This window comes from Trichoplax adhaerens, genomic scaffold (assembly GCF_000150275.1).
Source record: "Trichoplax adhaerens TRIADscaffold_16 genomic scaffold, whole genome shotgun sequence".
NCBI lineage: Eukaryota > Metazoa > Placozoa > Uniplacotomia > Trichoplacea > Trichoplacidae > Trichoplax > Trichoplax adhaerens.
In genome coordinates, this window is record NW_002060958.1 from 340374 (window position 1) to 357655 (window position 17282).

At 36.4% G+C, this 17282-nt stretch overlaps 4 protein-coding genes across 4 annotated transcripts; 2 read left to right on the forward strand and 2 right to left on the reverse strand.

Annotated features, from left to right (window-relative positions):
* Positions 1–63: 63 nt before the first annotated feature.
* Positions 64–2099, reverse strand: TRIADDRAFT_60542 (uncharacterized protein; the record flags this gene model as incomplete). Its single annotated transcript, XM_002116561.1, has 4 exons — positions 64–200; positions 331–478; positions 613–771; positions 2067–2099. 4 exons carry the CDS (start codon positions 2097–2099, stop codon positions 64–66), a joined length of 477 nt encoding a protein of 158 aa, XP_002116597.1.
* Positions 2100–3680: 1581 nt separating this feature from the next.
* Positions 3681–5213, forward strand: TRIADDRAFT_31077 (uncharacterized protein; the record flags this gene model as incomplete). The annotated part of the gene is made up of 5 exons (XM_002116495.1): positions 3681–3883; positions 4346–4427; positions 4571–4699; positions 4968–5017; positions 5090–5213. 5 exons carry the CDS (start codon positions 3681–3683, stop codon positions 5211–5213), a joined length of 588 nt encoding a protein of 195 aa, XP_002116531.1.
* Positions 5214–7739: 2526 nt separating this feature from the next.
* Positions 7740–10837, reverse strand: TRIADDRAFT_60544 (uncharacterized protein; the record flags this gene model as incomplete). The annotated part of the gene is made up of 6 exons (XM_002116562.1): positions 7740–7816; positions 8166–8238; positions 8522–8613; positions 9053–9109; positions 9597–9736; positions 10782–10837. The coding sequence occupies 6 exons, from the start codon at positions 10835–10837 to the stop codon at positions 7740–7742; spliced, it is 495 nt and encodes a 164-aa protein (XP_002116598.1).
* Positions 10838–13674: 2837 nt separating this feature from the next.
* On the forward strand, positions 13675–16162 carry TRIADDRAFT_31047 (uncharacterized protein; the record flags this gene model as incomplete). Its single annotated transcript, XM_002116496.1, has 3 exons — positions 13675–14861; positions 15488–15691; positions 15841–16162. The coding sequence occupies 3 exons, from the start codon at positions 13675–13677 to the stop codon at positions 16160–16162; spliced, it is 1713 nt and encodes a 570-aa protein (XP_002116532.1).
* Positions 16163–17282: the final 1120 nt, after the last annotated feature.

The following is a 17282-nucleotide window of genomic DNA, read 5'->3' on the forward strand; positions in this document are numbered from 1 at the left end:
TGACGTTGACTACGAAGATAATATTATTTATTATTTTTATCAATGTGCCGTAAACATCCATTATCAATTATTTTTTACAAGGTATAGCTTGAACATGATGTCATGCTTACATTTGGGTAATCGTTGGTGTGAATACGAATTAAAGATAGGCTGAATATACGAATAGCCAAGCGTTGCTGCTTTTTGTGAATAAGGAGAGGCTAGCATAGAAAAACAATTTTCTGTTGTTAATATCAGTAAATGTATAATTATCATACTAATAACATAAAGTTGCGACGAGTTATGGGAATAATACTAGCACAATTGGCTCCTTAGCGGGTGCATAACTACCTGTCCGACTGGACGCAGATAAGGCGGACAAACATGATACATCTAGTTTCTGTAAAGGAATTGACGACTTTGATAGCGAGGTTAAAGCCAAATCTTTCCACCAATTGTTGGGCAAATTGAGCTGGCGTAATTCTTCCGCTAATATCTTCTGTAAATTAGACAAGATATTGGTTGAGTGGGAAGATAAATTGTCGTGCAAAGGTAGTGATCAATCAACTGTTGCATCTTTATGTAAACTTTATGATCAGTTCGATTGAATGCCTTTTATTGTCATCGATTCACCTGGGTTTGTTGGGTGATGATTGATAGTTCTTTTTGGTAGTTCTTTGCTACTTGAGCTTGCTGTTGACGTTTATGTCTTGCAGTAGCAGAGCTTGTGGCTATGGCAGTCGTCTTGATTGTGTTAAGTAACGCCAAAGCTTCGTTGATGACTGTCGAGATCTAGAATAGAAAGAATTTTGTAAAGTGTCATTACAACAGCTTGAATAGTTACTTTCATTTGTGTTGTATAAAACAGCGTGCCGATCGAAATAACTACTATCCACAGAATCTATTCAACCTGAAGTGACGTCGTTGAAGCTAGATTTAGCTCTAGTGTGTCTTTGACATCAACTACTGTATGTAGCGATTTCATCGCCTAAACTGAAATAAATGAACACTCTATTGGTGTTGGTAAGCCTTGCCCTTTATTTTCCTTTGGTATTTGATGTTGACGTCTACCGTAGCTATCACAAGGCTACAAGTTGAAACTACAGCAGAGACTGTTTTACCGAAGAGACTATTCTCTATCTTATGTGATGCTTTGAGGTTACAGATCGCAATCCAATACTGTACCAATCGTATAGCATCATGAAGTTGGCATGGTAGCAATGTCTCAACGTTGCCCCTAACATACTGTCCGCATTTTGATGGACATGATTGACGTGGCCTTGTTGTGATGAGATCATTTTAAGCGATAGTCAAGATTGGCCAATGTTGCTATGTGAGCCATCGTCAGTGTGTGATTTTGTGGTTATTTTCTCGGTATTTTGCTCAATTGTAGGCTAATACAGTATCCTAGTCTATGACCGTCTTAACCCATAGCACAGTCATTGATGGTAATCATCATCATACGCTTGGCGGGTTACATCATCTTTTTCCAATGATCGTCATTCATAGTAGAGTTACTACTATCATTACTATAATAGTGTTGGCCGATTGTGGTGATGTATGACTTTGATATATGGAAAGGTAAAAGTGGAAGATTCCAATTGGGTGACATAGGATGCTTGCTGCATACTCAATCCATTTGTACTGGCCAAGACTATCCCTATAATCATCATGATGGAAGACGAGCTAGGCTTTAAAAAGGGATTCAGGAATGTGTCTTCTAAGTTGGAACATGACTCAAGTACACCGTAGTTTGTACTGGTTGTGTTTGATTGGGTATTTGGCTACAGTCATGATGACCAAGTCTTTTTAGTCGTTGTATGATTCAATGCGGAAACTGTCTGTACGATAGTTTCTTTGCCAATTTTGCTCTAGTCCAGTCCATTTTGCTTTTCTCCATCACCATGGATGGGAATCTGTGGTCTCTTTCTACCCAGTGTTAGTACAATGACTGTAGTGTACTGTACCGTGGTCAAAGTGAAGCACATGCAAGACGACCAGCATGTTGGTGATGTTGATGGCCCAAAGGCAAGAAACTACTGTCTGACAGCACTATCTTAACAAGTCTATATCAAATGCTGACTTACCTGAGCATTACCCAAAGCATTTGTAAACTGCATGGCAAAATCCAAGTTGGCACACAGCAAGGCTGGCGGACACCGCTAATGAAAACTTTCCACACGCTTACTGACACACAGTGTGATTGCGGTTAGAGAAAGTCACTGAGGTTGAGTGGTGTCGGACAGCACTGAGTTGGTTGGGGCTGATGTAACCTCACCTTTGACGTCGCTCCTGCAGCTGACAGGAGTACAGTACTGTCCACTGTAGCGTGAAGTACAGTGTACTGTACACTGTACAGTACAGTGTCAGCCAGTTCTCTCTACAGTGTACAGTACAGTACTGTCCACTGTAGGGTGGAATACAGTACTGTACTGTACAGTACAGCACGATGTCAGCCACTTCTCTCTACAGTGTACAGTACTGTAGAGTGGAGTACAGCGTACTGTACACTGCACTGTACTGTACAGTATAGCACCGTGTCAGCCAGTTCTCTTTTGAGCCCGGGTGAATGGGATTGTTGACGACTGCTCGATATCAGTACAGTATAGTACTGTACACTGTAGAGTGGAGTACAGTGTACTGTACAGTACAGCACGGTGTCAGCCAGTTCTCTCTACAGTGTACAGTACCGTACTGTACACTGTAGAGTGGAGTACAGTGTACTGTACACCGTACAGTACAGCACGGTGTCAGCCAGTTCTCTTTCGAGCGCTATGATGGTGGGTGAATGGGTGAGTGATTGTTGACGACTGCTCGATATGGCCAGTGTATTTAGGGTTAAATGGGTTAAGATTGATCCAACGTCATGGTCGATGATTGATACTGTAGTCATGGTGTACTGTACTACTAAACTTGAATCTTCTGTACAGTACTTGGTTCAACTTTAGTACCAGTAGATATACTGTAACCCTAACCGTGTAAATTGTCCACTACTGTAAAAAGTGCTCGAGAATTTTCCATTTTCCAGTCCATTGTACTGTACAGTACAGTACAGTACTGTACACTGTACTCTGTGCAATACTGTAGTGTGCATTGTCTAACGCCATGCCGTGTTCCACTACCGTCCATCGTGCGGTCTGTACAGTACCATGATATTCTGTCAACTGCAAGTTTTCCAGAAAAGTGCGTGAATATGAACATTCATCCTATATATATACTGTATATCATGTATAATATGTATATGTATGTTATCATCATGTATATAAATGTATTCCACTGCGTGGCAGCCAGTGACTGCCACACAGTGAAAGACTGTACTGGACTAGACTGGTTGTGTTCATACTGACAGCATGATATTGTACTGTACTGCAAGGTTGACGTCATACAGTACACTACACTACCTTTGACTACAGTACAGTATAACGACAGACTATTGTCAGCGCTCACTCACAACCAGACGGAGTCGAAAGTACTGTAGGCTTGTACTGTAGACTGGAGTACAGCAGACTGAAATCATGACGTCATCCGCGCCCCATCGACTCTACAGTCTACAGTGTACAGTGCACAGTACTCGATTACACTAGACTAATACTGACTGTGTTGAATAGAGTACGCGAGTTTGCTTCGCCGCCGCTTGCAAAGGTGCGTAAAATTCACAAGCCAGAGCGGATTGGAACGCCAGACTGCTGACGAATTGGACTATGGCGACTGCAAATGCTTCCTCGTCTGGATCATCGTCGAGTAGTTGTAATGCGGCAGATTTTGCTGTTACTAACTTTTATTTTAGTGATACAGAACTGCAAAATACCCCTTCACGGCGTAACGACATTAGCGTCGCAACGGAGTTATATTATCGTCAAACATGTGCCCTTTGTATACAAGAACTAGGCATGAAGCTGGGAGCGTATCCACTTTCCAATATTCATGTTCATATTGTCCTCGGTCAACTTGTCCATTGCTCTGTTGTACCAATTGATTTTCTTGTCAAGTCTTGAATGGACAATCAGTAAAAAAAATAACAGTGATTAGTAATGTAGGATATCTCGTCGGACAGTTTTTAGTCCACTTTTCACGGCCATTTTGGACGTATTGTTAGACCAGTCAAGTCAAGGCTTGAAGAGGACAGACTTTCCCTTCAAGGGGTAATGTTCCATTCATGTCTTCACGACTCTATACAGTACTATATATTTTTTCCACCATTCCATTTTTTTTTTCATGCCTTTTTCATGCCTTTTTCATGCATGCTACATGCATCCAATCTTCCACATATCCATTCACGCTGCATACAATCATGAAAATAATAAACGAATAAGCTGAAATAACATGACTTTTGATTCTTCAATGTATTCCTTAACGTTACTACTAGCAATCAATTAACAATTAATACAGCATTGGTTTACATGCATCGATTTTATATGTTTCACTCTTTAGCAAGTTATAACCTAAAGGTAAGCGGCGGCCATGTTGAATTTTCCATGGAGGATACAATCAATCAATTCTTCAATGGACAAATTATTTTTCCAATGTTGAGTATCCGATAAATAGTACTGCTTTGAAACGTATTGAAAAAAAATGTGCTTTTTAATCGCAGAATATAGCAGCTTGTGCTATCTTCCTTGCTTCTAAATCAGAAGAACACCCGAATAAGTTAAATAAAGTCATCACTGCTGCCTATGAGTATTTTAGTCATGAAAGTTCGCCTTTAGACCCTAAATCCGAGGTAACTTGATAACATCCAATGAATTGTACGTACTCAAAATGGCTTTAATCTTATTGTAATAGGTAGAATAATAATATTGTACGTGATAACCAGATAGAATGATGATGATGATGATATAGTACCAAGCGTACAAGTCAGATGATAGTCTTGCTAGAACTTTCGTATTGCATGACTACTGCATTGATTTGCACCAATTTACAAATAAAGGTGTTCTACTTGCCATTTCAACCACGATCCACTTTTCTAAGATTATTCAATCATCTTGCAGAAATTTCTCAAGCTGTCTCAAGATCTTGTCGACAACGAATATGCGATGTTGTTAACATTAGGCAAGTGTGCCTTAGGTTTTTCTTACCAATGATGAGTAAGACCAGATATGATAGCTACTAGTTTTACTACAGGCTTTGACATTGAAATCATGCATCCACATACGCACGTTATAAAGTGCTTACATGGCTTGAAAGGTAAGACTTGCATCATATTCCATTCATTTTACAATATACTATGGATTTGAATGCACATATCACTGATAGCAATTCCTATACTGTAATCTTCTCCATAAATTGAAAATAAATGAATTCGTATCTAGCTTGACTCTTCAAATTTACTAATTTTGTTGTTTTATCTTGTTTCTAAGTAGGCATGAAAGAACTAGCACAGACTGCCTATTTCCTAGCTTCGCAGAGGTAAGTCTATTCTGTAGTCATGCTTGACCGTAGTTTAAGATCAAATCACGATAGACACTAATGTGCTCTTTCAACACAAATATACTTGTTTAGTTCGCATCTGAGTACGCTTTGTTTGCAACATAAGCCGGTTATCATAGCGGGAGTTTGCATTCATATCGCTTGTAAATGGCTCGACATCGAGGTAACTCTAAGAGGAAGTCAATGAAATTATCTTAGTGTTAGCACATGGACAGCCGATTGTTCTATAATTATCATATTTTTCTCTCACCTATAGCTACCCATTTTGAAAGATGGAGGGGCTTGGTACAAATCGCTTGATCCTCATATATCCTTAAAACAGCTTGATGGTACATAGTTACATAATAGGATTACAATATATATTTTATTTGTTACCTATCTATTTAACTGCGAGTATCATACTCGGCAGACTTGGCCTGCAAATTTCTCCACATAATCGACACATGCCCTAGTAAATTAAAGAAATCCGTTGCATTTAATATGGATAAGGTAATTTACTTTGCTAGAATCTTATGATTCCCTTGAATTGCGATGCCCTGTACAATTTCATTATAATTATTGTGTTGTATACTGTCAATTCTTTTTTGGTAATTGTAATCATGCATTTTCTTGCCAAGGCTGGACTTAAACAAAGTGAAATTGTTCGAAAGCGTTTTATGAGTGGAGGAAGTAATTCACTTCCTTCTAGTATTAAAAGTAAGGAGCAATCTTCATCCTTTGGTAACACGAATAAAAGTACTACAGCCACAATTTCTAAAGCTACTACTAAAAATGATGACAAGAATGAGGCTAACCACTCCGAAGTACATTTAGAAGCTAGAAAAAACAAGCTATCAGATGAGAAACATGTTAGCGATACAATACAAAATGATAAAACTGATCCCACTCCTACATTGTCTGCATCTTCGGAGAAACTGAATTTTGCGCCTTCGGATAAGACGATGATAGCAAATGCGTTGACGCAGCGAGTACCAACAATAAGAACGAATCTCGCTTCTCAATCGGAAACGTTAAGAAAATCATCATCTACTCCGAATTTTATGAATTATGGGCATTCACAGTCTAATTCAAGACTCGTGGGACACATGGCGCAGAGCCAAAAAAGAAAGTTGGAGCCAGATATTGCCGAACAGGAAAACTCAGATGTCGCGCCTCATTCTAAGAAACACATGATAGAAAATAATTCTGCAGATCATACACATCATAGTCATGATGATCGAGACAATGGCGCTAGAGCAGTTGAAATAGATAAAACTACTGCAGATGTAAATGAAAGCAGTAGCATTACCTCATCTGTTTTGAATACTGAAAAGTGCAAGGATGAAGGTGTGGACGTACCGTTGCCTTTGCCTGCTGATAAATCAGTCCCACAGAAATCGCTACCTACGATACCATTGCGGACGACTAATAATATCGACTCAGAAATTTAACAAGAAATAATTTTAGTAATTGTCAATATTAAGCGTTTTGTAGTGTCGATTGAATGACAATATACGCGCATAATTCATTGCTACCATAGAGTATGGTCCAATACAGTTCTATACTGTTGTACAATTTTGATTTTATAGATTTTAACATAATCTTCCATTATAATGACTACTTTTCAGCACTTGAGTTATAATGTAAGCTATGGTATAATCGATAACTGTATTTATTTGCTGTAAAAGAAAAAAATCACAGTACAGATAAAACTAAGTGTAATACTATTTGTGAAAATGTTACACTAAGAATGATGACTTGTTATTCTGTTATGTTGGATATGGTATGTAGAAATTTATATACTGTTTTAATTTTTAAAATTTGGTTAATGTTTATACTCAACACTATTTCGCCTAAAAGGTTACTAGTTACATACTGTATGCATTGTCCACATACCAATGTACTTGTAAATATCGATTAATTTGTAATATGTATCACAGTGTGGTATAGGTACCGCTATATAAAAACTTTCAATCTATGACCTGCCCCCCCAAAAGTGCTTGTTAACAGTGGTTAGCTATTGTTGGACGATAGTTACCTGCTTCATCTAGTTGAAGATTTTCTATGCTAAACCTCGTTTAGATAGTCACTTGTACCTAATAACGGTAAATTAAATATACACATTCACGTTTCCAAGGCTGCAAGGTATTACTGCGGTGATGTTGCTATAATCAACACTATACTGAAATGTTGAATGCTTGTCTAATATTCATAATAGTGAAATTCTTCTTTCCACTGTATTATAATAATGCCTCTGTATAAATAAACTGCTACATAATCAAGTGCTAACAAAATTTATTTGGTAGGTCAGATAGTAATTATTGTTGCCTCACTGTTCTCTGTTTATTCACGATCTATATTTGTATTTTATTGTAAGAATTAACAGACATTTCCAATTTCAAAGCTTGTCGTAACATACCAATATATATGCCTAAATTGGTTGATAAGTGTATTTGTCATACAAAAAATAAAATTGGTTCCAGTTTATGTACAGATGACGGTGAATAATAGCGTATGAGCAGCTCGACTCTTGTAAATATGTTGAATGGCTGAGCGGTGGTCAACATTCTGACATAGTAGCTTATGCTAAAATTTTCTTAAAATTTGCACAAAGATGTTCGATAATTCTCAATAATATACCGTACATTATTCAATCATATTCTACAGCACTAGACAGCATTATATACGCGTATATATCAAGTTTGTCTATTTCTTGTCTAGTTTTGTTCTCATTTTTTCATTTTCTGACTGGATCTTATTTCTCCTGGTTAAGCTATTACCGCCACCACCACATGTAACTTCAACATTTATTTTGCGTTCGTTTAATGACGTATGGTGATACTTTAGCGCTTTCTAGTCAGAGATAAAGAAAATTCATGGTATAGACAACCCCTTTATTTGAATTTCTGTACAATTTCAATCTTATTCAGTAAACTACTTTCTAGTCGTAGATCAGAAATTTTATGTCAAAAGAGTTACAACATGTAAGCCTAGTAATATGTCACTTGAAACAGCGTTAGTAATTTTCCATACACTAGCATATTGGAATGTGATCAATACAAGTGTAAATTGGAGGTTGTCCCTTAAGTAGAAATTTGCAAGAATTTTAGAATCATTTGGAAATACTATAACTCACCTGGTAATCAGCATATCTGAAGGCTTCAAGAAATGCACATCCTCTTGGACTACCATCCTTTTTGGTTAACAATCGTACTTGTAAATTATGACCTGAAATTGAAACACAATGAGTGTAAATTGAATGCTCTTGAAATATTTTGTACCTAAAAGATAAATGTGCCTTTAGCTACTTTAGCAATGGCTAAAAAATGCCAGGTTGTACCAATTGTATGATTCTATGCATTTTATGAACTGTCATGATAAAGTTCAAATTATTAATTAATACTTTAGGTCTAGTTCAATCTGACGCTAGTAACTAGCAACCGTCATAGAGATAAAAATGCGTGGTCCAAATGTTACGTTATTATTAACTGTAAGTCGAAAAATGGTCAAGACATAAGTTTAGGCAAAGATTGTAAGTTACTAAGCACGTTAACAATTACAATCATGAACAATTGATTCTATAAATTATTACTTCTTATAGTCTCCAAATGTCATCAGAAGATGAGAGAAAATTCAATAAATAACTAGTTGAAATGATTGATCTTACCACATTTTTTAAAATGCTTTAAGATATCTTCGTCGGTGGTAGAATAACTTAAATTACCTAGTCAAATACAGGTACAATTAGCATCATTAACACGATTGATATTCTTCCATGACAGTTGGAGAGTGTGTGATTTCGACTACATGATAGACTGCTGTGGTATATTTCTCGACAGTAGTCAACGAATTCTTACTTAAAGGAAGATGTATCTAATTTTTTAGATGGTATCAATAATGGTATAATAATAAGAAATTTTAACATTCGGTTTTGCTGATAACCAAATACAGTAAACTGTACATCGTATATATAATTAAAGAATCACACTAATGCTCCTGTAGTAAGTAATTCAATGTCGATAACAAGAAATTAATCGATAATAATCGATAATATGAAATTTTAACATTCGGTTTTGCTAATAACCAAATACAGTATAGTGTACAGTACTGTACGTCGTGTATATAATTAAAGAATCACACTAATGCTCCTGTAGTAAGTAATTCAATGTCGATAACAAACTGCAGTCAGAAAAACATTACGTAATGTTAACCTAAGAAAAGGATAAAACGTTTGGATGATTTATTCTTTAAAGGAGGCTTGATTTCCGCAGCGGCGTTATTTTCGCTGTTCAAATTTTGAATGGGATTACTGGATTGACTAGCGTCCTTCTTGGCATGTTTTTTCCACCATCTAACAGATTATACAAAAAACACCTTTGGTTGATGAATACAACCTAAGCACTTGATTGATGGTGTAAACTTACAAACATTCACAATAAGTAACTATTGTACGATATACATGTGTGCAATAATTATTTTGACGCCATTAGTCTATTTACTTATGAGATGAAGCGATTATGAATTTATAAGCTTTCATCCGTCTTATTGATTGAGAGCAACCATTCTAATGAGTTGTAGAGAAATGAAGTGATAGCCAATGTGATCGTTGAGTTACAAATTTTATTGTGACATCGCACCAACTTTCTGACAATAATGTAGCAATTTAGATCGAAGGGTTCATCACTAATCATAAATAGAGTATAGTACAGGTATAGTAATAGCGCACAACCATCCGTGAAAGGATCCTTTAACCCTTTGATGTGCAATTTCTATTTTAAGTACGCTGTCCCTGCATGCAATACGTGTCGATGATGCCGTCAGAAATAGCAGAAACTTGCTAATGCGAGCTCAATTTGTGCTTGTATCGTCAGGTATATCATCGCCCATGAGCAATAGTAAGTGTAGTCATGAAGTTCATGTCGATCGTTTTATTCTAATGATTGAAGGAGGTGTGAAAGTGCAAATTCATGCCTTGTATAAGTTGTACCAATGAAGTTTGCAATGCAACCCTATCCTGAAAGCAAGCAAGACTAGTAGTTTTAGGTATAAAAACTGTAGGAGTTGGATATTACTGTATCAGACCTGGGATCAAGTCCACTTTGTATATGATACAGTATAAAAAAATGGTTGGCCCGTCTATTCGACTTAATCCAAGTGGAACAGCGGAAAAGTCATGCTGTCATGAAAGTATACACTTATCCAACGATTGCTTGTGAACTCTTGCAGGCAAGAAATGACAGCAATACTACATTAGTCTGCTGATGCAAGTCTACAGTGGGTTCTAGAGGCATCACTAACAAGCTTAATACATTCCTCTCTGCTATTTCAACTGTGCCCATCTTGTATGATAGCATCCACTGATTTTCTTCCGACATGATACATCAAGAAGAACTTACTCCTGCCGGCGTTTCAATCGATTGATGGATGACGCTTGACTTTTGTCGTTGTCCATGGCATTGAATCAAGTTGGTTGACATGCAGCTTTTGCTTTCAGCGTCGACGGACTTCACCTGCGACAAGTGATACGCCGTTATGTACAGTACAGCACTACAAATTGACGTAATACTGTACACTGTACTCTTCGTGCCATGGTCCGGACCGGACCGGACCATCAAGACCTCAAGTGTTCAGTAGTCTGGACCAGACCGAACCATCAAGACCTCAAGTGTACTGTACAGTGTACAGTACATACTTTACAGTATACTGCATTACAAATTTACGTACTGTACACTGTACAGTTCGTGCATGGGTCCGGACCAGACCGGACCGGCAAGACCTCAAGTGTACAGTACAGTACACTGTACAGTACAGTACTGCACTACAAATTTACGAACAGTACAGTACACTGTACTGTATACTGTACTGTACACCACTGTACTGTAGACTCTTCGTGCGTGGGTCCGGATCGGACCGGACTGGACCGGACTATCAAGACCTCAAGTGTACAGTACACACTGTACAGTGTACAGTACAGTAGACTGTGTTGTAGATTGTTGACTCTACTGGACTGCTGCAGCCCCTACAGTACTACACTTTGACATGTTGACTAATTCCTTAAATTTGGGGATGGCAAAGGATGTCCATATAAAAAAAAAAATGGACAGATATATCGAAAATAATTGCTGTGTGCTGTAACTATTCTTAGTGCACATTCAGTGTACAGCAGTGTACGTACAGTCCACGACTGCTTCGTCACAGTCCAAAATACTGCCATTCAAAATGCCCAATGGCGGTCCCATCGGACGGACAGATCCACGACATACTGCAGGACGATTAAAGGTATCTCTTTAAAGGTAGGGTTCAACTCCAACAAAAGAATTTTGGCCCAATCCATTATCCCCCACCTTGAATTAAATGGATTGATTTTTTCATACATTTACTTCATTTTGCCTTTCATTTCTTTCCACTTTAGCAGTAATGACAGCGGATTCCCATCGATTGTAACACCGTAATCGAATTCAATGCGATTGAAATCAAATCCTTGATTTTTCCTGCGATTGATCCAAATTGGCAATATTGATGTCGAGTTGGTGATCAGCGAAGGTCATCAACGCCTCAGGTATGGATTAATTATAAATACAATTCATCATCATCCAGACAGAAATGGCGATGCCGTAGTGAGAGGATAGTGTAGCTTCTTTCATCCTCTTAGTAAAGAATCATATTATAGATAAATTGTCTTATTTTCTCGTCTACTTTGATGGCTTGTGTATAGTACAGGAAGTTGAATGTCTGGCTGTCAAGTAGGAGATTTTATCATCACCGTGTGTTAATGTGTGTGTGTGTCTTTTTCCATTTCTATCCTTCCAGTAATCGTTATAACTTGATCTACTATAGCATACTATAGTGTGAATACTAGTCGTCATAAAAGTGGCGACATGAGAAATAGAGACTACAGTGGGTAAGACTTTTTGCTTTGTTTATTTCAGGACTTGCTATCTAATGGTCATATTCCACTCATCGCGCAGTTAGAATGGATGACTGATGATCCTACCGAGTTACTCAAGGTAAGGCATCCTGCTACAGTGGGATGACTGTTTTGTTTTCTAATAATGAATTATACTCGTAGTAACTGAACTACCATAGTCTTTCAATCTTGATGAACGTAGAAGAAAGCGAGATAGTGCTTACTCTTGAATTAAACACCGCCACTATACGTAGTTCCAATTGCAGATTTGGTCATCAATGGCAATACTAGACGTGTAGTGGTTCATTTGAGTGTAGCAATGGACATTAATCTATATATAGCAAAACCATCAGATAGATTCTTTCTCTTGAAATAAATAAAACCCGTCACTACGCTAATTTCTAAGTACACTTGATAATGCAAATATTATGTTGGTAGTGATCAATTTGAACACACAATTCGACCTGAAACTATAACATAATTAGGAAGTATTGTAGTTTATTTCTCTAGAAATAAACTTCCTCATTATATCAATTTCCAAGTGCAGCCTTGATAATGGAAATACTATTCGTGTCTTAGTCAATTTGAGTACTGTACTATACATAATTCGATATTAAGATATCAAAAATGACTATCAAATCGATTATTTTCCTAGGAGTAAGCTCTGTCGTTATACTGAGTTCCAAGCATAGCCTTGATAATAAAAATGCTATACGCAAATTGGTTAATTTTTGTATACGATGATTGAATAGGAACGTATTCAAAGACTATCAAATAGATTACTGTCGATTATATAACACAGAATAGACAAATCATGAATAGGAAAAGCTTCGAAATACACTACTATTACTACTGTCACTACTACTACTTCTCGTACAAACCCGTGTGGTAACTCCAAAGCTATAATATGATAAATAAAAGATGAAATCCTGTACCCTTGATCTATGGATTGCTAGCCTAATTCAAACATTTCAACATGGTATTGCGATTAAAGAAATAAGAGTGATTTTATGCTAGTTCATTTAAATCAACATGATCATTAGTGATCATTAGATCATTACCATTCGATTATAATGTGCTCCATGAGTAAAGCATCCCTTAATTGTATATCATACTTGAATAAGAAATAAAATGTCAATCAATGAATAAAGTTTGTACGCGTTATACCTAATTGTTAATTTGTAATAGGTTTGGTAAGTACGAGTATATGAGTAGTGCAATACTACATTGCAATTGGTATAAATTCATATTGCAATTTTTTACACTAGAAATTGACAGCTCGCACTTCTTCAACACTGCAGCAGCGTTCACTATAAACTGCCGTGTTTTCCTATCGGATATACCAATTCAAGAGTCATATCTTAAACTATATATTAAACAATATGGACAAGGAAGAACAACACTGGATTATTCGCAGCTCAACATCGTACAACGAATCTTTCGGAGTGTTTTCAAGCCTGCGCCAAAGTGGAGTTTTATGTGATGTTATTATTGTGGTGGAAAATAGTAAAATACCTGCGCATCGATTAGTTTTAGCTTCTTACAGTCCATACTTTTATAGTATGTTTACCAGTAATATGATTGAAGCAACTCAACAAGAAATCACCATTGGCAATATTGATGCTACAGCCGCTGAAAAATTGATCGAATTTGCATACGGTGGCCAAATCTACTTAAATAAAAATAATGTACAATCACTATTCACAGCCTCTGATCTATTGCAAATTGATTTAGTTAAAGAAGCTTGTCGTAATTTTATCATCAAACAAATGGATGCCAGTAATTGCTTAGGTATACGTGCCTTTGCTGATACATACTCATCTGAAGAATTAGTTTTATCTGCTAATCAATTTATCAATCGTAGCTTTGCTGAAGTATCTCATAGCGACGAGTATTTATCACTATCGGTCAAACAAGTACAAGAATTATTATTGCGTGATCAATTAAACGTAGCCAGTGAAGAATTAATTTTCGAAGCATTAATAGCATGGACACGCTATCGACTTGCTGAAAGGAAGCAGTACTTCAGTTATTTACTAAAGTTTGTACGACTACCACTACTGTCACCACAATACCTGGCGGAAAAAGTGGCTAATGTTGACCTTATTCGAAAAAATATTGAATGTCGTGATTTAGTAGATGAAGCCAAAGATGCTTACTTAATACCTAGTAAACGTTTATCAATTGAATCATATAAAATCAAGCCTAGATGCTTTACGGAAGAGTTAGGTTATATGTATGCTGTGGGTGGGTTAGCAGCGAACGGCAATTCCGTCAATGCTGTCGAATATTACGATAATGTCCGTGACGAATGGTTTCCAGCACCATCACTACAGAGTATGAGAAGTAGGTTAGGAGTAACGGCTTTATGCAATTGCATTTATGCTATTGGTGGTGTCGACGGCACTGAACGTTTAAGTACCGTTGAAAGATTAGATATCTCTCATCAACAAGCTTCATGGGAATATCAAACGTCAATGCGAGTGCATAGAAGTGCTTTAGGTGCTGTCAATATTCAAGGCAGTATTTATGCAGTTGGTGGCTATGATGGCACAGCATCATTGAATAGGTACTTAAATTATTTGAAAAATTTCTTGTAACGTCTATCGCTATGCAGTCGATCATATCAAGACAGAACTTGAAATATCATTCTAGAAATGCAATCCTTGTTGTGATCATTACTATTTCTTTGAACGCCTACGATAGCAAATTAGTTGTAATCAATTGCAAAAGGATACTAAAGACAGTAGTATATAAGACCTGCTACGTAAAGAAAAAGAATATATGCTATATTTATAGCAATGCTTAGAAATACTTTAATAATAAACAGTGGCGCCGTCTAGAGAATGCCATCGATGAATTTTAGATTATACCGCAGCAAAAAGTAGTTTAATTAGATTACTTATTGCTTTGTAATTATTTGAAGGTTATCATAATCTGATTAAAATTGAATGAAGCATTAGTCTGGCAAGAGAATGAGATCGACAGGAATTAAATAGCTTTTGTCTACAATTTTTTCATAAAGTTCATGTTACCGTAATTTAATTAACATGTTAATGTGATTCTTGAACCGTAGATTGGTCGTTAAATTTAATTAACATTGCTACTGAATTAGACAGTAAATGAGTACGCAAAGCATTCATTTAGTCATCACCTAATATATCTTTCTGTTGTTATCGTCTTCAATCAAACTAGTGTTGAGCGATACGAATTTGGTAAAGATACGTGGAATTACGTTGCTCCAATGACAACATGTAGAAGCGCTGCAGGAGTAGCTTCTTTAGGAGGTCGAATTTATGCTCTTGGTGGCCATGACGGATTATCAATATTTAATACGGTCGAATTTTTTGATTTACGGGAAGCTTATTGGCGTCATATGGTGCCAATGGCCACTAAAAGGTTGAAACTACGTAGACAGCACTGCCCATTAATTTTAGCCAAATCATACCAAAATTCCTTGCATTAAAACTGTGAAAGTATACTAGTAGTTAAAAGATAAGATCTAGCAGTATCTTTAACTTAAGGGATGTATTTTTCTATTTTCATAGGTGCAGACATGGCGTCGCTACTCTAGAAAATAAGATATACGTTTGCGGAGGTTATGACGGTAGATCTTTTCTAAACACCGTGGAGTGCTTTGATCCCATCGCTGACAAATGGACTTTTGTAGCTCCTATGTCAATAAGAAGAAGCAGAGTAGCTATGGTAGCATTAGGTGGCGTACTATTTGTTGTTGGAGGATATAATGGATTTTGCAACTTAAGAAGCGTGGAATGTTATGATCCTAAGACCAATAAGTGGTCATATGTTAGTGATATGTCACAGCATGAAGGTGGCGTTGGAATTGTAGCTACTCCTCGTTTTCATTAGTGTTTAAAGATTTCGCTGGGAGTTGACACATTTCTCTCTTTCTACAAATTGTACGCAAGATATTATTTTAGGCTTGTGCAATTTTCTTTTTATTTTCAATATTTAATATAAATATCGGTAAAACACTAATTCATTTTATCTCCCCTTTGCATCTTATTCTGTAATTCTGATCTGATAAACGCTGCATCCTAAACAGTGATAATAGTGTAACTGTTCAGTATTGCAAAGCTCACTATTAAGCAGTATATAGATTACATTTACTTAGCACTATTATTTCCGTTAACCGTTTATACATGTGACGAAAACTTACTTTTGTTGGCATGTGAATATTTCATTGTAAAGAAAATCGTCGTTACACTTTCATGTATTATCGAACATTTAGAATAGACATCTTATTGAGTAAACTGAAGGAATATTTAACTTTTAAATCATCAATCTGCTATCAGTAGATATTCATCGAGACTTGCATAGTAATGTTATACGCCATGGAAATATTGCGATGTTTAGATCTTTAATTTATCCTACAGTTTCAGTATCAGATACTTTCATAAGATGTTAAATTCTATGTCATCTTTGCCATTCACTTGTCTGGTGAGCTATCTGTGCTTATAAGTTTGGAAACTATATCCTTTCACAACAATTTTCTCAGAGCATTGTCGTTTCTATATGCGATGGTTTCAGAATGCTAAGCTTTATAAAGACTGTTCAATATCTTACAAAATTTCCTACCCAAGATTTATAAGATATTCCAGTCTTAAGTTATTATTTATGCGATTATATACTATCATCGAAATCGAGTACCTTGAGATATTTAGCATATATTAATATTTACTTTCAAAATTATTTATTGACCTTTTTGTTAATCTTCACAGTGTTTATTTCATTCAAAGTTGTAACATACTATTCAGATTACTGTAGCAATCTTCGGTGAATATAAATATTGAATTGCTTATGTACTACTTACAGTTAATTTGAAATTATATCACTATAAGAATAATCGTAAGCTAATTATTTAGTTTAAATATACAATTAATCATAAGTACTTCAAGCTTTGGAAGTCTATAGATTCTACTGAGCATTAAGTAATATACCCTTTTAACTGTTATACTGTATGGAACCG